This window comes from Coregonus lavaretus (genome assembly GCF_964263955.1).
Source record: "Coregonus lavaretus genome assembly, chromosome: 5".
Lineage (NCBI taxonomy): Eukaryota > Metazoa > Chordata > Actinopteri > Salmoniformes > Salmonidae > Coregonus > Coregonus lavaretus.
This window is the reverse complement of record NC_139992.1, coordinates 12,397,760-12,422,578: the sequence shown is the minus strand read 5'-3', so window position 1 is coordinate 12,422,578 and position 24,819 is coordinate 12,397,760. Positions and strand designations below refer to the sequence as shown.

Genomic DNA, 24,819 nt, shown 5'->3' with positions numbered 1-24,819 from the left:
TGGGAGAACTTGCACAATTGGTGGCTGACTAAATACTTTTTTTCCCCACTGTATGTTATCTTAAGATGTAGGCTATTGAGTTGGCCCTTCTTATCAAAAAATAATTTTCTCTTCACAAAAACAGAACACAATGCGGTGCACACCCAGTGGGTGATATAGTGAATCATCATTTCTGCATTGTGGTCAATTGTAATATCATTGATTTGTTGTGCAATTTATGTTTGTTTGACCCAGAGCCAGGTTAGACCAGTGGTTCCCAAACTTGGCGTCAGGACACTATGGAGTTCTATGAAATTGGGGTCCCCTGAGAAAATCTGTAATCTTATCAAACAAATTAAGAACTTTATCTTCAAATGAGTGTAGGATACAACCTTTTAGTGTCAATTTAGGGCCTTTTACACTATTATAATGTGTTTTCATGTAATTATTATGTGTTGGGACAACCAGCGGGACCTTTAAATTGAGTGAATATGAACACAGCGTTAGGGAATATCATTTTTCCACGTGGGATCCCCTGCATTTTCTAGTGTCAATTGGGTTTTGTGCAGAAAAAGTTTGGGAACCCCGGGTTAGACCCTGCATGAACTGAAGATACGGTCTTATTAAATATGTGGCATTTTGTGTATGGTTGAAATTGCCTCACTCCAAATTATGAGTGACCTAAAGTGCCTATGGATGCAGTCCTACTGGATAGTGGGCTTTGCACACATAATGTATTGTAACGTATATGGTATCACCCTAAACCTCATTCATCATAATTGTCTCTGATTTGGTAGTCACTCTGGAATCCATCCTCACTGGGCTGATTGTGGAGAGAGCATGCGTCAGTGTTGACGACTACACTCCAGAGCAAGCTAACCAGCTATCGTTGTATTATCTAGCTAGAAATGCAATAACGGCGTCCTATAATTCTATTTCGTCCATAAAGGAAAGGCCTTCGTGCAAAGATGAGAACTTTATCAATAGTCGTTGACATTACTGGTCTCTTTTTCACCGTCAAATATTGCCAGGTCGTGTGACTGCATTGCCTGCTTAACGTTAGCAACATCTTCAGGAATTCGCTAGATATCAAGCTAGCCAGTCAGCTACCTAGCTAAATTACTGCGAAATTGGTCGTAGTTAGTTGCCTCCAAAGGCTCTACAACAACAGCCATGGGAATAATTTTCACCAAACTATGGAGGCTTTTCAATCATCAAGGTATGTCGGACATTCTATCGTTGACGTCGAGTGTGTAGAGATGTAGTTAGTGTAGCACGTTTGCTAGCGGCTAACGTATTCAGTGGGTAACTAGTATCCAGCTGAGTTAATGTTATCTAGCTAGTCCAGCTGTTAGCCAACAGCCAAGCCTGTTCCAGTGTTTACAAAGCTGATAGCTAACTAGCTTGCTTGCTATTGCATCATAGATTTTTGTTGCTGTAAAGTAATTATAATAATTGTTTTTTTCATATCCCAACTTCCTCTGACTGAGACGCCACCCTCTGAGAGGGGGGTCACGGCAAGGGCCTGCCATTATCAACGGCGACCCTGGAGCAATTAGGGTTTCGCTGTACCTGCGATAACATCTGCAAATGTGTGTAATTTGATTTGAAGGGCACATCGACAGTTTTTTCACCTTGTCAGCTCGGGGAACTAGCGACCTTTCGGTTACTGGCCCAACGCTCTAATCGCTAGGCAACCTGCCGTCCACACAGTACTGTAGTGTAATAACCAGGAGGTTGGTGGCACCTTAATTGGGGAGGACGGGCTCGTTGTAATGGCTGTAGTGGAATAGTATAATTCCATTTGCTCTGTTCCAGCCATTATTATGAGCCGTCCTCCTCTCAGCAGCCTCCACTGGTGTAATAGCTAGCTAGCTAGCTATATTCAATGATATCAGCATGTGTTTTGTATATTGTCAGTACTGCAATGTTCAGAGAGCCTTGGCTTCTGGACCCGAACTATTGGAGTCTGTTGGGACATTGGGCTGACATTTGGTAAAGTTCAGGATCACAGGAGAGTAAAATGGAACTTGAGTATCAAATTTGAGCGTTAGCCCAGCTACTGGCCTTTGATGCAGCATTTTCCCCTCACAGATGGTCAGCTAAGAGCTGTGCTGAACGTCCTCTTTAGTGAATCAGTTGAACATGTAATCATTCCCTCCCCGCTGAATCATGAACTAACTAGATCTGTAAACAGATCTGTGCGAACCCGTAACATGAGACCCGAGGGCAGAAGAGTGCTCCTATGGAAAGTTATTTCTCTGGGCCGCTTGGTTTTATGTTATATGTGGGCCTATTCTCAGGGGGTCACTGACTGTGTGGTAAAGGCTTGTTTGCCTAGTCAAATCAAGGTCGAATACATAAACAATAACAGATATTAAAACCTAAAAGCTTCACTTTAGTGGTTCACTGTTCACTCCTATCGCAACATGCAGGCAGTGCCACATCAGAATGTGTTTACCTATGGATGAACGTGAAGCAATGACTCATTCTGAATGACGACGACGACTCCTGTTCTGTTGTACTAGGCTTGTATCAGGCATCTTTTTACGCCTGTTAGGTTAGAGACGGGCATACCTCCCACCCAAGCATGTCCCGTCATTAAGAGCTTTTTATGCGTTTCAAGTAGTGATGGGGGAAAAAATCGATACAGTTACATATTGGGATATTATTTTTGACGATGTATCGACAATATCGCAATATTAATAATATCGTATCGTGAGGTCCCAGGCAATTCCCAGCCCTAGTTTCAAGGCTGCTGAAAAGGTGAAATATCAGTGTTGTCAACAAAACTATTGACCCAGTTTCTTCACTGTCAGTGTAACTCTTGTTACAGGCATACAGCATGACCCATTTCTGAGCGGCTTCATATTGGTTCAGTCAGAGCGATACTGTAGCTGAATTGTCTCTTAAAAACCTAGGCTAGTTTCATTGGACTCTCCTCTCACAATGTCTTTATTTTTAATATAAAGACCTTGTCCTCTCACACAGGCCTATTGTAATTGGTTATGTCCAGTGTCTGGGGAAGGCTTTGATTGGTAGTTGTCCACAAGCAACAGTGTTCCACGTGTCATAAAGCCCATGGCGCAAGAGGCGTTCAGTTTATGCCACAGTGTCAGTAGTAGTCAAACAGTCATTTCAAATATTTTTCTCAATGTGGGCTGTGGCAGTTTAAAAAAGAAGGACAAATCAAATAGACTAGTACAACACCAGTTACAATGGTTCTTTACAGTGAATAGAGTGTGCACCCATTTTTAACTGCTACACACAGCCTAAAACACCTGAGCGACCTTTGCAACTGAGACAAGATCTTATGCATTAGTTTACGCAAGACTAACTGGTGATCTCAAACTCAGGTGACAGGTGTGTGCGCTGTGCAATCTGCATTTTGCAGTGGCTGCAAAAAAAGCTCTCCTAGTAAGGTTTGCTCTCTGTTTGTTTCAGGTTCAAAACAGGTCAGTGTCTGCTAGTGATGGTGGAAAGAAAATCGATGCAGTTACATATTGGGATATTATTTTTGCCGATATATCGTATCGCTTTGACAATATCGCAATAATATTTTTGCGCTCGTTGGCAGTACCTGCACCAAAACTCCAGTATTTTTCCTTCAAAGCTTTTCCTCCATCTCCTTTTTTAAATAAATTAGTTTTCGGCACTTTTATTTCCATGACTGATCAAAACTAGTTTTCTCCTGGCTGTCTCTTGACCCTCTGCAGCAGACATATGGCACCACAGTATTGTGATAATATCTTATTGTCCCTGGCAATTCCCAGCCCTAGTGTCTGCCTAGATAATTCCCACCAAAACAAGTGTCTACATAATGTCATAGCAGGCCTGCCAAAAAAACGTGTAGCTAGAGACGGGAAGAGAAATGACTCTTTAACCTTATGGCCCAGAAACTATCACGGCTCTAGTTGTTCTTGAGGCTTCCTCTCATTTCTGCATTGTGTGTCAGGGTATTTTGGGGATTGTGAAGAAAGGACATTCACTTCTGTAATTGCTGTGCTGCTCAACCAGCATTTCCTTGTCAGTCACATGATTAGGCTACATACAGTGGGGAGAACAAGTATTTGATACACTGCCGATTTTGCAGGTTTTCCTACTTACAAAGCATGTAGAGGTCTGTAATTTTTATCATAGGTACACTTCAACTGTGAGAGACGGAATCTAAAACAAAAATCCAGAAAATCACATTGAATGATTTTTAAGTAATTAATTTGCATTTTATTGCATGACATAAGTATTTGATCACCTACCAACCAGTAAGAATTCCGGCTCTCACAGACCTGTTAGTTTTTCTTTAAGAAGCTCTCCTGTTCTCCACTCATTACCTATATTAACTGCACCTGTTTGAACTCGTTACCTGTATAAAAGACACCTGTCCACACACTCAATCAAACAGACTTCAACCTCTCCACAATGGCCAAGACCAGAGAGCTGTGTAAGGACATCAGGGATAAAATTGTAGAACTGCACAAGGCTGGGATGGGCTACAGGACAATAGGCAAGCAGCTTAGTGAGAAGGCAACAACTGTTGGCGCAATTATTAGAAAATGGAAGAAATTCAAGATGACGGTCAATCACCCTCGGTCTGGGGCTCCATGCAAGATCTCAATGATCATGAGGAAGGTGAGGGATCAGCCCAGAACTACACGGCAGGACCTGGTCAATGACCTGAAGAGAGCTGGGACCACAGTCTCAAAGAAAACCATTAGTAACACACTACGCCGTCATGGATTAAAATCCTGCAGCGCACGCAAGTTCCCCCTGCTCAAGCCAGCACATGTCCAGGCCCGTCTGAAGTTTGCCAATGACCATCTGGATGATCCAGAGGAGGAATGGGAGAAGGTCATGTGGTCTGATGAGACAAAAATATAGCTTTTTGGTCTAAACTCCACTCGCCGTGTTTGGAGGAAGAAGGATGAGTACAACCCCAAGAACACCATCCCAACCGTGAAGCATGGAGGTGGAAACATCATTCTTTGGGGATGCTTTTCTGCAAAGGGGACAGGACGACTGCACCGTATTGAGGGGAGGATGGATGGGGCCATGTATCGTGAGATCTTGGCCAACAACCTCCTTCCTTCAGTAAGAGCATTGAAGATGGGTCATGGCTGGGTCTTCCAGCATGACAACGACCCGAAACACACAGCCAGGGCAACTAAGGAGTGGCTCCGTAAGAAGCATCTCAAGGTCCTGGAGTGGCCTAGCCAGTCTCCAGACCTGAACCCAATAGAAAATCTTTGGAGGGAGCTGAAAGTCCGTATTGCCCAGCGACTGTTACGAAACATGAAGGATCTGGAGAAGGTCTGTATGGAGGAGTGGGCCAAAATCCCTGCTGCAGTGTGTGCAAACCTGGTCAAGACCTAAGGGAAACGTATGATATCTGTAATTGCAAACAAAGGTTTCTGTACCAAATATTAAGTTCTGCTTTTCTGATGTATCAAATACTTATGTCATGCAATAAAATGCAAATTAATTACTTAAAAATCATACAATGTGATTTTGTGGATTTTTGTTTTAGATTCCGTCTCGCACAGTTGAAGTGTACCTATGATAAAAATGACAGACCTCTACGTGCTTTGTAAGTAGAAAAACCTGCAAAATCGGCAGTGTATCAAATACTTGTTCTCCCCACTGTATGTCGATATGGGCATGAGTAAGGAAGATAGGAGTGAGTATTGAGTAGGCCTAGCTCTAGATCCAATCCAAATATACACAGCCTACTCCTGCCTGTGGCTTTCAAAAGGGGAGTGGATATTGTTTCAGTTTATTAGTAATATTTTTGCTCGGCCTGCTGTGCCCTATGCCCATATCTGACTGGATTCTCTAGTCATACTGTACATTTCTTGAATTCCAGTCAAGGTGTGGTTTTGTATTGGCCTTGTACGAACCATCCTGATGGCTTTGTACGAACCAGCCTGATGATCTCGCAAGCTTAAATTCTGTTTCGCTACACGGATACAGAATGTAAGCTTGCGAGATCAGGATGGTTTGTACGAGGCTAGTTTTGTATAGGCCATGTACCTTCTTCATTCATACTCATGAGGACTAGACTAACTTCACAGGTGTAATGTAATGTATAGTCTAGTGTCAGCTAGCACCATGCTAACATCATTGTAGTCTAGTGTATGTGCTAAGAGGTATCCTCTCTTTGTTTTGGTCCAGTGTGTCCTGTTGGTGTTTATTTGTCAGTGACAGTGTTTACATGGAGCTGTATGTTTGATTGCAGATGGCTTCGGCTTTGTTCAGTTGAGCAGGTGGTTCAGTATCCGTTCAGTTGAGCAGGTGGTTCAGTATCCGTTCTGTGTTCAGCTGAGCAGGTGGCTCAGTATCCGTTCTGTGTTCAGCTGAGCAGGTGGCTCAGTATCCGTTCTGTGTTCAGCTAAGCAGGTGGCTCAGTATCCGTTCTGTGTTCAGCTGAGCAGGTGGCTCAGTATCCCTTCTGTGTTCAGCTGAGCAGGTGGCTCAGTATCCGTTCTGTGTTCAGCTGAGCAGGTGGCTCAGTATCAGTTCTGTGTTCAGCTGAGCAGGAGGCTCAGTATCCGTTCTGTGTGTGCCATCCATTACCAACAGCTGCTGCTTTCATCCTGAGCAAGCACAGCACTGACCACTCACCCTAGTGTGTGTGTGTGTGTGTGTGTGTGTCCGCTGGCTCTGCCATGTCTCAGAGAGGGGGAGAGCAGCGAGAGACCAGTGTGAATATGTGTGAAACATGGCAGTTTGTCACTGAAGTCTAAGTCTCTCAGCTCCTATAAAGAATGCCTTGTTTAGTTTATGGCTGTGTTGTGGAGATCTGAAGAACAAATATCCACAGTGTTTCAGAACAAAATGACTCCATTGTGCTGCTCCCTATTGGGTTCGTAGGTCAGCCACTGGGCATTGAAGTCAGACTTATTTCTGAAGTTTATATTGTCTTGTGATTATTTGAACGTGTTTGTAAAACGTATTTCTTCTCACTGTTTTTTTTTTTTATTTCAGAGCACAAGGTTATTATTGTGGGCCTGGACAATGCAGGGAAGACCACCATTCTTTACCAGTTGTAAGTAGCCTATTGTACCTTTTTTAAGTAAGTAAAGAGGATGAAAGGGAAAAGAGTGCAACAACAACAGTAATAATAATAGATGTAATTTATGTAGCGCTTTCCATTATACAGATAATCTCAAAGACTCTAAAACCTAAAACAAAAGTCAGCCTAGGCCTACATGTAGTTATTGGGTTGGACAATGGTCTTCAACAGAGGCTGGCGAGTATAGGTCACATCCAACTCCGGTGGGCTGCATGTAGGCCACGCCTATAACAGTCTGCTGAAAGTCAGTCAAGAATAGCCTTCACGCTTTCACCCTCAGCACTCTGCTCCGCCATGCTGTTCTCCTCCTCTGATGCCCTGAAGCAGGCTTGATTAGGGGGTGGGGAATTGTGGTCACATCCAGCAGTAGTCTTGTCACGATACCCACATTTTGACTTTGGTACTAGGTTTAGTATCATGACACTCGATGCCATCACGATGCTTGATACCAAAACGATATCACAGTAAAAAAAAGAAGGTATATTAGCCAAAGTTACACAATGGCACTTGATCCAGACAGATAAACTCAGTTACTGCTCTGTTCAATAGTTGGGCATCTTTTGAGTTCAATATCATTACATTAGAATGTTTTTAGACAGCCATGTATGCATTAATTAATCAATTATACAATCATACATTCAATTTGACTTTGGTAAAAACAATCTAACTACATAACAACATCATGGTAATCATTTATTTGAATGGTACATTTATATTGATGTAGCCTAGGCCTATTCACAATACAGGTGAATGCATATTCAATATGAGTGTGTGTGCATTGAGTTATTGAGCTTGTTTTGGCTGATTTCATGGGACTACAGATGACAATCTCTTTCCCTTCGATTTGGGACTTATTTTATTGTACTGATCAACAACATTTGCATAGAAATAGCTTCTTTTTTTAAATGGTGCGCTCTCTTTAACCAGTAATGTTGTCATTTGCGAGGCAAGAGGGGGGCATCTCGTCGGAGTCTTATTCTCTCACACACACACACACAGTCAGTTTGCTGAGGCAATCGATAATCGTTGGCTGATGGAGAGACCGATTTCAAGGGAATGAATAAAGTTTTGGGTGGCAGTTAGCTATGAAATCAGCATATTTTGCATTATGGTTTGTATATTATCACAAACAAAGTAATAGTGTTGTGAATTGATTTTAGCTTCAGCTGTAAGTTAACAAGGAAAGTTTTTTGCATTGTAAAGTGTTCTAGCCTGTATGGACATTGTTTTGCGAACAGTAATTACCAGTTTCAATATTTCTACATGTCGTGTTGCATTATTCAAGTATGTTAACTTCTGTGCAGCGTGCGTGTGGCGCTAACATGCAGCCCAGACTCCAAGTGCAGGCTAGCAGTGAATAAGTGGAGCAGGCACTGTGCGCTTCACGCTATAAGGGGGATATCAGCTGCGCTGATAGACAGAGTATGAGAGTTAATCTGTGAGACACATTTGACAGAAGTACCGAAAGTAAGTAAATTCTAGTACTGAACCATTTGTCATGTTCTAGTATCGTAAAAGGACCAACGTTTCGGTATACCGTGCACCACTATCCAGCAGGGATAATTAGTTATGATAATGAGTTGTGACGGTAGACTAATTTCCTGTCACAACTAGGGGGGATTAGGACTTCATAAGGTTTTTTTCTGCTAAATGAGAAATGGTGACCTTAACTTAAATGCTTCAAAGCAAGGTTTTGGTTAGCCTTTGATCATGACTCTCAGTTCCATTATATTACACATAAGTGTCATTGGACGAAGGCGTCTTCTGTAGGGGGAGTTCTGTTAAGAGCCACAACGCTCGGTCTGAACATTAACACGCATCGCTTGCGGTATGGTTTTGGAAGCATAAGGACCTTACCTTTCTGTGAAGAGACACACAGGCACAGACACACATACACATGATAAGACATGCACTCTACACACACTTGCACATGGATGTTGTATTGTAAATATGTGGGGTGGAGTGGTGGCCTAAGGTGTTATGAAATGTAATGTCATGTAGTATTTTAAACTGTATATAACTGTCTTATGCTGCTGGACCCCAGGAAGAGTAGCTGCTGCCTTGGCATCAGCTAATGGGGATCCATAATAAATTAAAATACAAATAATAATAAGGTTAAATTGATACACACCTTTTTATAGGGTTAGTGTTCCCACACTGCCATATCTCCATGTTACAGCGCATGGATATGGAAAACAGATGGAAGACCGAGTTGACTACCTGTGCTAATTAGCTATCTGCGTCTCCGAACACCTGTATGTAAATGAAAGACGGACGCCACAAACGTGTTATCACTGAAAAATACTGTTGGCTGCAACTGTGTTAAAACAGTGTACAGTAATTGTATGTTTTACATTTGTGAAATGATTTTGATGTGATATAGTATCTGGATGTTTTGGCTTCCGGAGCCAATTCGCCTTTAAACAGAACATTAACTTTATTGGTCATTTGCATGCAAGGTCCAACCGAAATTTAACTTTCGCTTTTAATCCACAAGAGTCTAAGATGGGGGAGGGGGTTCTACTAAGCTATATGGAATTGTTTTAAGAAGGTCATACCAATGATTATTTAGCTATTTGATTTGGAATTTTAAGACCCCTTAATATATAAAAAATTTAATATTTGATTAAATTAATTTTGGCCTTACTGCTATTAGCCCAAACAAACGCATTGAATAACAGATTCACTACGTGGAACAACAGATAGTCCCAAAGAAAAATCAAAAGGAAGTTTGCTCCGAAGTGTCTGTCCAATATCTGAGAGATATAATAAAGATCAGGAAAAAAAAGTATTATTTTATTTTTTAGCCTACATGTATTTAACCCCTTATTTTTGGTACTAAACAGTCTAAACCCTGTCTAAGCCTGGGGAGGGGGGTTCTACTAAGCTATATGGAATTGTTTTAAGAAGGTCAAAACAACCGACATGTATTGAAGGTCCCCAAGAACAGTGGCCTCCATCATTCTTAAATGGAAGAAGTTTGAAACCACGAAGACTCTTCCTAGAGCTGGCCGCCCGGCTAAACTGAGCAATCAGGGTCAGGGAGGTGACCCAAGAACCCGATGGTCGCTCTAGAGTTCCTCTGTGGAGATGGTTGTCCTTCTGGAAGGTTCTCCCATCTCTGCAGTATTCCACCAAGCAGGCCTTTATGGTAGAGTGGCCAGACGGAAGACACTCCTCAGTAAAAGGCACATGACAGCCCACTTGGAGTTAAAGACTCTCAAACCATGAGAAACAAGATTATCTGGTCTGATGAAAACCGAGATTGAACTATTTGGCCTGAATGCCAAGCGTCACGTCTGGAGGAAACCTGGCACCATCCCTACGGTGAAGCATGGTGGTGATAGCATCATGCTGTGAGGATGTTTTTCAGCAGCAGGGACTGGGAGACTAGTCAGGATCAAGGGAAAGATGAACGGAGCAAAGTACAGAGAGTTCCTTGATGAAAACCTGCTCCAGAGCGCTCTGGACCTCAGCCTTGGGCAAAGGTTCACCTTCCAACAGGACAACAACCCTAAGCACACAGCCAAGACAACGCAGGATGGCTTTGGGTCAAGTCTCTGAATGTCCTTGAGTGGCCCAGCCAGAGCCCGGACTTGAACCCGATCGAACATCTCTGTAGAGACCTGAAGATAGCTGTGCAGCAACACTCCCCATCCAACCTGACAGAGCTTGAGAGGATCTGCAAAGAAAAATGGGAGGAACTCCCCAAATACAGGTGTGTCAAGCTTGTAGCGTCATACTCAAGAAGACTCGAGGCTGTAATCGCTGCCAAAGGTGCTTAAACAAAGTACTGAGTAAAGGGTCTGAATACTTATGTAAATGTGATAGTTCCGTTTTTATTATTTTATAAACGTACAAAAATAATTAAAAACCTGTTTTTGCTTTGTCATTATGGGGTATTGTGTGTAGATTGAGATTTTTTTTATTTTTTAATCAATTTTAGAATAAGGCTGTAACATAATAAAATGTGGAAAATGTCAATGAGTCTGAATACTTTCCGAATGCACTGTATATATTATGTGTGTGTGTGTGTGTGTGTGTGTGTGTGTGTGTGTACGTGTTTAACTATTATTGTGGGGACCAGAAGTCACCACAAGAATAGTAAACAAACAACAATTTGACCAACTGGGGACATTTTGTTGGTCCCAGAAGGTCAACTGTGTAACTGATATTTATTTTCTTTTTTTCTCCTTTTTTTTTTTCTCTCTCTCCTAAAAACCAGTTTTAGTTGACTTCCGGGATGCTGACCTAGGCAGAGTTGCAAAGAAAAAGCCATTTCTCAGACTGGCCAATAAAAAGAAAAGATTAAGATGGGCAAAAGAACACAGGCACTGGACTTTTTCTTTGCAACTCTGCCTAGGTCAGCATCCCGGAGTTGCCTCTTCACTGTTGATGTTGAGACTGGTGTTTTGCGGGTACTATTTAATGAAGCTGCCAGTTGAAGACTTGTGAGGTGCCTGTTTCTCAAACTAGACACTAATGTATTTGTCCTCTTGCTCAGTTGTGCAACAGGGTCTCCCAATCCTCTTTCTATTCTGGTTAGAGGCAGTTTGCGCTGTTCTGTGAAGGGAGTAGTACACAGCATTGTACGAGATCTTCAGTTTCTTGGCAATTTCTCGCATGGAATAGCCTTCATTTCTCAGAACAAGAATAGACTGACGAGTTTCAGAAGAAAGTTATTTGTTTCTGGCCATTTTGATCCTGTAATCGAACCCACAATTGCTGATGCTTCAGATACTCAACTAGTCTCAAGAAGGCCAGTTTTATTGCTTCTTTAATCAGCACAACAGTTTTCAGCTGTGCTAACATAATTGCAAAAGGGTTTTCTAATGATCAATTAGCCTTTTCAAACGATAAACTTGGATTAGCAAACACAATGTGCCGTTGGAACACAGGACTGATGGTTGCTGATAATGGGCCTCTGTACGCCTATGTAGATATTCCATAAAAAATCAGCCGTTTCCAGCTACAATAGCCATTTACAACATGAACAATATCTACACTGTATTTCTGATCAATTTGATGTTATTTTAACGGACAAAAAATTAGCTTTTCTTTTGAAAACAAGGACATTTCTAAGTGACCCCAAACTTTTGAACGGTAGTGTATGTAATGGGGAATTTATATATTTTTTAATGTATTATCATCATAGAATGCGCAATAATTGGTGGGAGACAGCTGAGCCATTCTGGATTGGACCCACCGAATGGACCCACCGCTATGCCATTTATCTCCTGTTCTAGTTGTTTTCATATTAACTTTTTTTCATTGTCAAGAAGCCAAAGGCACAAGCCTAGTCATATTCGCAACCTTGCATCTTTAGATTCCCCCTCTTTCGATGTTTCTAACAGACATTTTCATCTTATCACAAAATGGAACCGTTATTAGGTGCTCTGTTTAGAATGGTGTTTTCCTGCGAATTGCATTTTGGCATATGTTTGAAAATGACGTTTTATTGGCTGCTTCATTACATGGGTTGCATGTTCTGTTAAAACGCATTACCATAATCTAAATGTAATTTCTGTCATTCTGAGCTCTGCGGGTGGACACCCTAATGGGTTATGCACCCAATGCATATGGGTCCGGTACATTTCTCAAATGGCCAGTCAATTAAAATCTTCCTGGTCACGTTTTCTAGCGCCACATTTTCCTAACGGAAACCCTGATATCACCAGATATTTTTTCAAACTGCCAACCCTCCGGTTGCTAGCTCGCCTCTCTAACCGCTAGGCTACCTGCCATCCCGTGGCAGCCTAGCATGTAAGGTCCTTGGACTACAAGGAGTAACTTTAGGCTCCTTTTGTCCAGTATTGGGCTAGGTTTTGGTTAACCCACAGTTCATGGAAGAATGTGATACAATGGGGCATAGATTACAAAGTGAAGTGAACTCTGGAGAACCTCATTCTCATTCCTACCAGAATTCTATCTGACTTTATTATTTTGAATTGAGATTGAGAACCTCTTGTGTTTGCAGTTCTATGAACGAGGTGGTGCACACCTCTCCTACAATAGGCAGCAACGTGGAGGAGCTGGTGGTAAACAACACTCACTTCCTGATGTGGGACATTGGAGGGCAGGAGTCACTGAGATCCTCCTGGAACACGTACTACACAAACACAGAGGTCAGACCACGTATTGTGGCTGGATGGCATTTCTTATTTTATTTTTTACTTCAAATAAATAAATAATTAGGCTGTGTGGTAACATGTAACACAAACTACTCAACAATATTGCTATGTAATTACAATGAGCATTCTAAAATATTAAACTGGTTAATACAATGTTTCTAGTGTAATTACAGTGTTATTACTTAGGTATAAGAGCAACTTAATGTAAACTGTTACCAGCTGTCTTTTTTACTGTCCTAACTTATGTCTCTCCCAATCTTTCTCTCCAGTTTGTGATCGTAGTGGTGGACAGCACCGACAGAGAGAGAATCTCTGTCACCAAAGAGGAGCTCTACAGAATGCTTGCACATGAAGTGAGTTATTGGTCTTCTTGTTCATGTTTTATATGAGCGGACGCATGACAATATGTGTGGGTGAAGATGGTATGAGTTCAGTACAACCCACAGCAGAAGACATGGCAGCAGCCTATGTCAATGATGGTCTATGACACACCTGTCAAACTCATTCCACGGAGGGCCGAGCGTCTGCAGGTTTTTCACTCCATCCTTGTACTTGATTGATGAATTAAGGTCACTAATTAGAAAGGAACTCCCCTCACCTGGTTGTCTAGGTCTTAATTGAAAAGAAAAACAAAAAATCTGCAGACACTCGGCCCTCCGTGGAATGAGTTTGACACCCCTGGTCTAGGAGCATATGGGCACCTCTTGCTTTCTTTCTCCTTATCCTCCTCCTCTACCCTCCTTGTACCATTCACCATTCCTTCTCCTCCATCCCTGTAGTACTCCATAGTTGAAGTTAAAGGTGTGTTAAATTCCAACCCCTTCCTCTCCCTCTCTCTCGTCAGGACCTGAAGAAGGCGGGCCTGCTGATCTTTGCTAACAAGCAGGATGTGAAGGGCTGTATGTCTGTGGCTGAGATCTCCCAGAGCCTGCAGCTCACATCAGTCAAAGACCACCAGTGGCACATCCAGGCCTGCTGCGCCCTCACTGGGGAGGGGTAAGATACTTGTTATTTTCTCATTGGCGGACCGGACCTCTCATTAAAACTAGCGAATATTGACTAAATTGGTGTCAGCTAACAATCTTAGGGATGATTAGCAGAAAAACTGCTGTAGATAGTGCCAGCACTGTTAGCACTGGCAATCCTTCACCTAGGCATATGCCAGTCTGAAGAACATACATTTGTGAAGTATCAAAATATATTCCCACATAAACTGATAATTCAATTATCTTTTTCTCCTCTTGTCTCCCTACCTTTAGGTTGTGCCAAGGCTTGGAGTGGATGACGTCACGACTGCGAGTCAGATGACCTTTGACCCTGATCAACAACAAAAACAAGTGTGCTGTTCCTCTCCTCTCTCTACACCTTCAGTCCTTAGGGGTGTAGGGGTTGGTTGGTGGTTAACGGGTGGCCGTCTCCATGAAGCCTCTGACCTGACCCAGACTGCCAGAATGTTGTTTTTCTGCTGCTTGTTTATTTATTACTACAGAACACTGCTCTGCTGTGACTGAGAACTGTGAACAACCAGAATGGAATAACTCTACCATTTCAGGATCCATTCTGGAAAGAAAAATTCAACAAAAGACTGATAAGAATTCCGGTGTGTTGAATTTCTGAATCTGCACGGTTGGTGTTCCTACTAAAAGAGATATGGACTGTCTGGGACTGGAGGTGAGCTTGGACTTAAGAGGACTGGTCTTTAGTTGTTTGAGTGAGCCTGCCCGCCCAGAGTGGCCTTGTTGCAGTATTGCCATACTGTCTGAGATGGTGGTATTGCCCTGTGTGTACAGTCCAGTATTTACATTATGTCTGCGTCCCAAACGGCGCTCTGTTCCTTCATTCACATGTCATTACCTTGTGCCTGCTGCGTCCGAATCCTCAAGTGATGATGGCTGTAGATACTGAGTCACAGAACCCAAGCAGGGGAAACCCAACTCTCTCGGCTCATATGAAATACAGTGGAAAAAATAAAGTGTTTTTATCTGTTTTGGGTTCGTTACATTTGTCGTAAATGTGTATTTATTTGATGACAGGTAAGTAATATTCCTCTATGTTTCTGGTTATCTTCATATACCCTTGTAATGTGGTTTATGTATTGTCATTCTTCAACCAACCTCTGGGGGGCAGTATGTTCTGGTGTGGACCATTGTACTCATGTTCAACATTCGTTCAGAGAAAGAATGGCCACAGCTGGGAGCGGTGAGGGAGTGACACTGGACAGCCCACGTAGAAGTCTGTGGGACAGCCAGAGACAGGATGAGGAGAGAGCAGCAGACCTAAGCCTTGTCCAAGTCAAGTATCCTTTATTATCCCAAGCTTTGGAAATCACTTGCCTAGCGTCACATAGGAAAGATCTCAATTGTGCCCTCCTCGTCTCCTTCTCAAACCAGGTTGGTTGAGAAAGCCAGAGGTCCCGCCCCTCTGACCTTATCCTCCAATGGGTTTTGAGAAGTAGACGAGAGTATGCAATTGAGATCTTCCCTTAGAAAGGGTGAGCAGACAGGCAGGAGGAGAGGTGAGCAGCTCCAGCGCTCCCATTGTGCGGTTGTACATGGTGAGGTGGCCCCTAAGTACTGGTCCAGGTTCAGTTATAATGTCCTTTCATAATGGTTCAGATTTCAATATTTCTAAGGACTACATCCCGGAACAGCACTTCAACACGAGTTGACATTTGCATACTGTAGTATGTTTGTACAGTAGTACCCTTTATTTGCTCACTTTCAGTTTTACAATGAGATTACTTTTAGTTGGTATAGCGAGATTCATTTTAGAATTGCCTTATATGTTTGTTAGTCATCAAAAGGGAATACAATGACTGATAGTAAGCAAATAGTGACCAATTGTAAGAGAATAACCTACAAGTATTAAGTTAGGAGTGTATTGCCTTAAATGACTCAGTAGTGAAACACCATTCTATTGGTCACTTGTCCAGAGTGAGGGCTTCCACCATTTTAATGTAGTCAACTGGGTGGGACTTCCAACTTCATTGGCTCATCTCTCCTGGTGACCCTGTTGGAGTCATGTCCAACCTGGATAAGCCAATCGTGAAGAAGAAAATGGACTACTTCAAAATGGAGATGGCCTCAATGCCGCTGCCAATGTTGTCACAGACCCTATAATAGCACAGATACAAAGAAGAGTCCTCTATCTGTCTCTATGAGTGGACAGACGAGCTGTCTTCAACAAGGAGTCTTGTCATTGGTTGTGAATGTGTCACTGTCAAACACCATAAACATGCGAATGATGTGATCTGAAAGGTGAGTACCACATCCCGGCTCTGCTATTCTCACATATGATGCTGAAGTGTCCCATGCTGCAAAAAAATGTTTTTCTCAATGAGAATACCCTGTAGAAATAAAGGATAAATGAAAAATGCAAACATGTCCACCACACATACAGTCACATTGGCATGGTATTGGTAAACATGCCAGGATCCTTTGCACAGTCATGTCATGATGACCTATGACACACATCTTACCTCAGTGTTTATGGGGACAGTTGTTTTCCCAGGAGTTAGTGGTGGGATTATTGAGCGTTGAGGCTGTAGCTATCAATGTGCAGCTGCTAATGTCCGCCATCATGTCATTTCCTTCAATAACTAAGCCGCATCTTTTGGCTTCTCCCCTGGTGTAAGCGTTTCACTGTTAGTCTACACCTGTTGTTTATGAAGCATGTGACAAATAAAATGTGATTTGAACCTGCTGGACAGCTTTCACTCCCCTCTACTGTGTACTACAATAACATCTACAGCCTTCCCAAATCCCCAACCAAAACAGCAAATGTATCAATTTATGTTGAATAGGGTATAATAAAGTATCCATTCTATTCCATCCCATTTACATTTACATCATTTAGCAGACGCTCTTATCCAGAGCGACTTACAAATTGGTGCATTCAACTTATGATAGCAAGTGAGACAACCACTTTTTTTCTTCTTTTTTTTATGGGGGGGGGGGGGGGGGGGGTTAGAAGGATGACTTTATACTATTCCAGGTATTCTTTAAATCCCTAGCCCTTATTACACATTAGCAAACCATAAAATACTATATGTATTAGTTAAAGAGCTGGGTTGTTTTTTTCAATATATACTGAACAAAATATAAACGCAACATGTAAAGTGTTGGTCCCATGTTTCATGAGCTGAAATAAAAGATCTCAAGAAATGTTCAATACGCACAAAAAACGTATTTATCTCAAATTTTGAGCACAAATCTGTTTGCATCCCTGTTAGTGAGCATTTCTCTTTTGCCAAGGTAATCCATCCACCAGACAGGTGTGGCATATCAAGAAGCTGATTGAACAGCATGATCATTACACAGGTGCACCTTGTGCTGGGGACAATAAAAGGCCACTAAAATGTGCAGTTTTGTCACACAACACAATACCACAGATGTCTCAAGTTTTGAGGGAGCGTCCAATTGGCATGCTGACTGCAGAAATGTCCACCAGAGCTGTTGCCATATAATTTAATGTTAATTTCTTTACAATAAGCCGCATCCAACGTTATATTAGAGAATTTGGCAGTACGTCCAACCGGCCTCACAACCGCAGACCACGTGTAACCACGCCATCCCAGGACCTCCACATCTGGCTTCTAAACCTGCAGGATCGTCTGAGGGGGTGCTGAGGAGTATTTATGTCTGCAATAAAGACTTTTTGTGGGAAAAAACTCATTCTGATTGGCTGGGTCTGGCTCCCCAGTGGGTGGGCTTGGCTCCTAAGTGGGTGGGCCTATTCCCTCCAAGGCCCACCCATGGCTGCGCCCTTGCCCAGTCATGTGAAATCCATAGATTAGGGCCTAATGAATTCATTTCAATTGACTGACTCCTTATATGAACTGTAAAATCTTTTAAATTGTTGCATGTTGCGTTTATATTTATGTTCATACATTAAACCTTGGCCCATAGGTACTGTCCACACTTTCCTACTTTCCTACTGGCTATATGCACTGATTTAGGGCCAGATTCTCACTAAATGTAAGTCGCTCTGGATAAGAGCGTCTGCTAAATGACTCAAATGTAAATGCAAATGTAATTCAATCCGATGGCATTTTGCTCGCTATGTACATTTTAAAGCCAATGTTCCTGCGTTAGTGGAGACCACTTTCACAGTAAGCGCTGCATATGTCGGATCAATCGGAAATCACCTTTACGCCTCAATCAGACTGACATCGTCATTGCGTTTTGGTACACCAGAAATATATTAATTTCCAATGGAATGCTGCGTTTGCCTTGTAGCATTGCTTTGCAGAGGCAGTTGCAGTGTTCTGTGTTCTGTGTACGCGTCGTCTTGACAGAAATTGTAGCAAAAAGTGAATGTTGAATTTGTTGCACACATATCCAGTAAAAATGTTGGATTACCAACCTGGACTCAGGGGTTGACATAACATAGTAACCTTAAATCCATTAGTATGATATGTTACATTTTGTATGGTATGTATTAATTTGTGGATGTCCATCATACATTTCGTATGGTATGTTACGAATTACAATTCGTATGATATGTGATGAATTACAATTCGTACAACATGTTACGAATTTGCAAAACGTATGATATGTTAAGTAATTCCAAATTGTTGTGGCTAACTTTAGCTAGGTGGCTAATGCTAACATTAGCTAGGTGGCGTCGTGTCTGCGAGCAGTTTGCTGATGTCAATGTTGTGAACAGAGTGCCCCGTGGTGGGGTTATGGTATGGGAAGGCATAAGCTACGGACAACCAACACAATTGCATTTGATCTATGGCAATTTGAATGAACAGAGATACCGTGACGAGATCCTGAGGCCCATTGTCGTGCCATTCATCCACTGCCATCACTTCATGTTTCAGCATGATAGAGCACTTCCCCATGTCGCAAGGATCTGTACACAATTCCTGGAAGCTGAAAATGTCCCAGTTCTTCCATGGACTGCATACTCACCAGACATGTCACCCATTCAGCACAAGAACTGTTCGTCGGGAGCATCATGAAATGGGTTTCCATGGCCGAGCTGCCGCAACACAAGCCTAAGATCACAATGTGCAATGCCAAGTGTCGGCTGGAGTGTTGTAAAGCTTGCCGCCATTGGACTCTGGAGCAGTGGAAAAGCGTTCTCTGGAGTGATGAATCACGCTTCACCATCTGGCAGTCCAACAGACTAATCTGGGTTTGGCGGATGCCAGGAGATCGCTACCTGCCCCAATGCATAGCGCCAACTGTAAAATTTGTTGGAAGAGGAATAATGGTCTGGGGCTGTTTTTCATGGTTCGGGCTAGGCCCCTTATTTCCAGTGAAGGGAAATCTTAACGCTACAGCATACAATTACATTCTAGACGATTCTGTGCTTCCATCTTTGTGGCAATAGTTTGGGGAAGGCCCTTTCCTGTTCCAGCATGACAATGCCCCCGTGCACAAAGTGAGGTCCATACAAAAATGGTTTGTCGAGATCGGTGTGGAAGAACTTGACTGGCCTGCACAGAGCCCTGACCCTCAACCCCTTCGAACACCTTTGGGATGAATTGGAACTCTGACTGCGAGCCAGGCCTAATCGCCCACCATCAGTGCATGACCTCACTAATGCTCTTGTGGCTGAATGGAAGCAAGTCCCCGCAGCAATGTTCCAACATCTAGTGGAAAGCCTTCCCAGAAGAGTGGAGGCTGTTATAGCAGTGACCAACTCCATGTTAATGCCCATGATTTTGGAATGAGATGTTCGACGACCAGGTGTCCACATACTTTTGGTCATGTAGTGTATCTGTATTCTCAGTCATGTGAAATCCATAGATAAAGGCATAATGAATGTATTTAAATTGACTGATTTCCTGATATGAACTGTAACTCAGTAAAATCTTTGAAATTGTTGCATGTTGCGTTTATATTTTTGTTCAGTGTAATTTGAGTGTCCCGGATTTACGTTTACTAAATTACGCTTAATCTATGAGACCAGGCATCATTGCATAATGAAAAAAGTTTGACTGCAGAATTTGTTATGCAGCATTGATGCAATGACACTTTGGTCTGATCAAGGCGTTAAATGTCAATTGCGCTATAACGTGTATCTTATGCTTTCTGGATTGATTCTAGGCCTTGTCTGATAAAGGATGCCGTAGCTGTCTCCAATGCAGATAAATGACAACATACTGTAGACTGTGTATAATATGTTGAGTTATTAAGCTATCTAAATGAAGACATGTCTTCATATTAGCTCTATTTCTTAATGAAGGCCAATGTATCTGTCTTTCTGTTCTCAAAGACTTGACAAACTGCAGCGACGTTGCTAACGAGTGCTAGACAGCGCAGTGCATTACAGACCACAGAGTGCTGAGACTACTGCTTTCAGACCAGAGAGAGAGAGGGAGAGAGAGAGAGAGAGATGCGGTGTGAGGCGAAAAAGACTCAGCTGTACCTGTCACTCAGGTTGCTGCAGCTCCCTTCTCCTGTGGAGGATCTCACATACCTCAACCTAGCCAGAGACGCAGGCAGAGTCAGCTCCCTTCTCCTGTGGGGGGGATGTTAAATACCTCAGCCAGAGACACAAGCAGAGCCAGAGGGGCAAAGGAGGGGTAACAGAAAGATAGATGTATGAATTAACCTCAGGAGGCATTTTGTTGTAAAATTGTTGTATTGTAGATGTGTAGTGGTAGATTATTGGTGTAATAATGTGTTGTATGATGTATTTTTTTTGTGTGATGTAATTTTTAAAACCTTGTTTGGACCCCAGGAAGTAAACTAATGGGGATGCTAATTAAGAAAAACAAAAAGTGTATTGTCTTACGTCAGATCGAGAGTCGCGTAGTGACGCCATCTGACGTAAGACAAGGCCTCATGAGGTATCATCTGAGATAACAATACCTGTACAACACTTTTTCTATGAACTTATTTACAGTTGAAGTCGGAAGTTTACATACACTTAGGTTGGAGTCAATTAGTATTTGGTAGCATTGCCTTTAAATTGTTTAACTTGGGTCAAACGTTTTGGGTAGCCTTCCACAAGCTTCCCACAATAAGTTGGGTGAATTTTGGCCCATTCCTCCTGACAGAACTGGTGTAACTGAGTCAGGTTTGTAGGCCTCCTTGCTCGCACACGCTTTTTCAGTTCTGCCCACAAATGTTCTATAGGATTGAGGTCAGGGCTTTGTGATGGCCACTCCAATACCTTGACTTTGTTGTCCTTAAGCCATTTGCCACACCTTTGGAAGTATGCTTGGGGTCATTGTCCATTTGGAAGACCCATTTGCGACCAAGCTTTAACTTCCTGACTGATGTCTTGAGATGTTGCTTCAATATATCCACATAATTTTCCTTCCTCATGATGCCATCTATTTTGTGAAGTGCACCAGTCCCTCCTGCAGCAAAGCACCCCCACAGCATGATGCTGCCACCCCCGTGCTTCACAGTTGGGATGGTGTTCTTCGGCTTGCAAGCGCCCTCCTTTTTCCTCCAAACATAACAATGGTCATTATGGCCAAACAGTTCTATTTTTGTTTCATCAGAACAGAGGACATTTCTCCAAAAAGTACGATCTTTGTCCCCATGTGCAGTTGCAAACCATAGTATGGCTTTATTATGGCGGTTTTGGAGCAGTGGCTTCTTCCTTGCTGAGCGGCCTTTCAGGTTATGTCGATATAGGACTTGTTTTACTGTGGATATAGAGACTTTTGTACCTGTTTCCTCCAGCCTCTTCACAAGGTCCTTTGCTGTTGTTCTGGGATTGATTTGCACTTTTCGCACCAAAGTACGTTCATCTCTAGGAGACAGAACGCGTCTCCTTCCTGAGCGGTATGACAGCTGCGTGGTCCAATGGCGTTTATACTTGCTTACTATTGTTTGTACAGGTGAACATGGTACTTGTTCCCAAGGATGAACCAGACTTGTGGAGGTCTACAATTTTTTTTCTGAGGTCTTGGCTGATTTAAAGGCTTAGTGTATGTAAACTTCTGACCCACTGGAATTGTGATACGGTAAATTATAAGTGAAATAATCTGTCTGTAAACAATTGTTGGAAAAATTACTTGTGTCATGCACAAAGTAGATGTCCTAACCGACTTACCAAAACTATAGTTTGTTAATAAGAAATTTGTGGAGTGGTTGAAAAATGAGTTTTAATGACTCCAACCTAAGTGTATGTAAACCTCCGACTTCAACTGTATATACTGTTGCCAAAACCAAATTTGGTAGAGTTTTTCTTTTTCTGGGAATGCTGTATCATTCTCACATCACATCCTCCCCACTGTACATGTACATCCACTGTAGCTGGAAATAGTCCCCTGCTGTATTTTTTATTTACGTCTCTGAATACTTTTTATATCCGTCAGTCAGGTCAGAAGCAGTAGAAGGGGGTCAGACAGCAGCTGCCTGTTCTAGAGCCCTGAAGAGCTGTAGAGAGAAGGCATTCCATTCCACCTCTGGTCACGCTGTGTATTAGGCTAGCTTGTTAGCGCCTTAGTCAGCGAGCATCTGTCTATCCTCGGTATCATACTGAGTTGCTTTTTTTCATTTTTTTCTTGCGTATTTATTTAGGGTTGGTGGTGGAAAAGCAGGTCAACGGTTTAATTCCCTTCCCATTAAATCCAGTGGCCCAATCTGGCTTTGACCCTGTTCCAGACACCAAACAGCCCTGCGTCCAGGGTCAGTTAACACATGATCTCAGTCAGAGAGTCTCCTGCATACAGTCAGTCAGTATGCAGTACCCCCACCTGAACTATCAGTGCCAGTCTTCCCATGGACCGTATGTATCAAGCATCTCAGTGTAGGAGTACTGATTTAGAATAAGGTCCTTCCTGTCCTAATCTCAAATGCAAAACGGATCCTAGATTAGCACTCCTACTCTGAGATATCCCAGAGCTCACTTCCCCCTGCAAGAGTGTCCCCACTGACATCACCCCCAAACCAGTCAACATTGGCAATCACCTCCCATCACCCCCTAGATGGGAAGGTAGTTGGGGTTTTCTCTTAATTTCTCTTCCCTCTCTACCCCAACCCCTTCCCTTCCTCATAGTTGTATCTATTGCTCTCTGATACATTTACTGAACAGGTGCTCTTTTCTGAAGGGATCACTTAGGTATATTTAGATTTTGAAACCTGAGAGCGCTGCCCTCTGATTGGCTGTTTGGACCACATGATAACCGGGGTGCCGCTGCACCAGTGAGCTGTCGCCCATCGTCTCTGTGGAGGGAAGTTGGGGAGGCTCTTTGGTGGCTTGGGAAACGATTTGACTCTAAAGTAAACTGGTAAGCTAAAAAAATGAAAAAAGAAACGGAACATATTTCTCTCCTTTCTTCCTACTGCTGCAGCACGCCCTCTGCATGGCCTTTGTTTGGGACTTTTTTGGTACGATCTGTCTTCTGCTGCTCCATTGGATTGCTTGGGGATAGTTAATCAAGGAATAAGCCCAGTTAAAGGGCTGTGTGTCGTTAAAGGGGTCTCAGAGTAGTGGACTTCCAGAGACCAACAGGGCTGTCAATGGATCACCTTTGAAACAACACCACAAGTTTGTTGCATTTTCCCCAACCTCTTCTGCTTCTGGTTTCAAGTCACTTTTGGTGGAAATCTTTTTTATGTGATGAGTTTGGGAGTAGAGCTCTAAAAAAGGGGCAGTTAGTACAGCGGTCCTATATTTAACCTGCAGCCTCAGAAGGCATTGGAGCGCCGTTAGCTAAACAAAGCCAGCCAATCAGGCAGAGGCATTAGCTTACATGACAAATAGCTGGAGCGCTATGAGGGCAGCTGTGCCAACCCTTCAGCCAGGAGGCGCAGTACGGGAGGGGGGGGGGGGGGGGGGGGGGGGGGGGGGGGTGTCAAACCCTCACCAAAGCCTACAGGCCTGCAAAAAGCAGTCCAGTGCAACTTGGCCTGAGGTCACACCTTTTAGCTGTACCTGATCTTTATCCGACTGGGAATTTTGAGGCGTATTTGTTTATTTGTCTAGGCTTGAAGGCAAAACGCAAAGTGGAATATCAGTTTGGAGCCCTAGTGGACGGCAAGTCAGCGGCTTCCTTTACTCTAAGGTTGCTGGAAATACTACAGGAATCTTAACTGGGGTACGGCATTTTGCACTGTTTGGCATTCTGGCATCATTGTGTGTACATGTTACAATCAAATCAAATCAAAGTTTATTTGTTGCGTACACAGATTAGCAGATGATAAAGCAGGTGCAGCGAAATGCTTGGTTTCTAGCTCCAGCAGTGCAGTAAATGTCTAACAGTACAATACTACAACACAAATAATCCCTAAACAAAAAAAGGAGAAACAAGAGATTAAGAAATATCAGAATGAGCAATATCATGTTACATACTTTATGTGTGAATGACTTTGTTAGAGGGTTTTGCCCATATTCTGTCTTTGACTTTGGTGGTTTGGCTTAAAAGGACACTGCAAGGCAGGTTCTTAAAATATTTATGTTAATGTTGTCCTTCAGACTCTGGTAAGACACATTGCTCTATGGAGAGCACTAGTAATGATTTTTGCTTATATACTGTAGAAGTAATGTATTATAACACAGAGTTTACATGCTGACTATTACGATCCAGTTATGGATAATATATGGTTTTCAATTGTGCTTGTAAAGTTTCAACCATAGTTTACTGGGAGGTGCATCATTGAGAAATCAAATTCCTGATGATGTTATGTGTTTCAGGTAGAAAACCCCTAAAACTGCATCATC

At 42.7% G+C, this 24,819-nt stretch overlaps 1 protein-coding gene across 2 annotated transcripts; it reads left to right on the top strand.

Annotated features, from left to right (window-relative positions):
- The first annotated feature begins 790 nt into the window (after positions 1 to 790).
- On the top strand, positions 791 to 15,178 carry LOC311128942 (ADP-ribosylation factor-like protein 5A). Of its 2 annotated transcripts, XM_084161178.1 has the most exons (6): positions 791 to 1,198; positions 6,961 to 7,021; positions 13,026 to 13,173; positions 13,449 to 13,532; positions 14,024 to 14,175; positions 14,439 to 15,178. In XM_084161178.1, exons 1-6 carry the CDS (start codon positions 1,153 to 1,155, stop codon positions 14,485 to 14,487), a joined length of 540 nt encoding a protein of 179 aa, XP_084017304.1. In that variant the 5' UTR covers positions 791 to 1,152; the 3' UTR covers positions 14,488 to 15,178. The 2 variants fall into 2 exon arrangements, with proteins under 2 accessions (XP_084017304.1, XP_084017305.1); XM_084161179.1 differs by lacking the exon at positions 6,961 to 7,021 and having other exon boundaries at positions 822 to 1,198.
- Positions 15,179 to 24,819: the final 9,641 nt, after the last annotated feature.

Bases quoted from the DNA above. Each gene is read 5' to 3' on its own strand.
- LOC311128942 (XM_084161178.1), top strand. From the start codon at position 1,153: ATGGGAATAATTTTCACCAAACTATGGAGGCTTTTCAATCATCAAG. The intron at 1,199-6,960 runs GTATGTCGGACA...TTTTTATTTCAG, and splicing joins GAGGCTTTTCAATCATCAAG to AGCACAAGGTTATTATTGTG. The intron at 13,533-14,023 runs GTGAGTTATTGG...CTCTCTCGTCAG, and splicing joins ACAGAATGCTTGCACATGAA to GACCTGAAGAAGGCGGGCCT.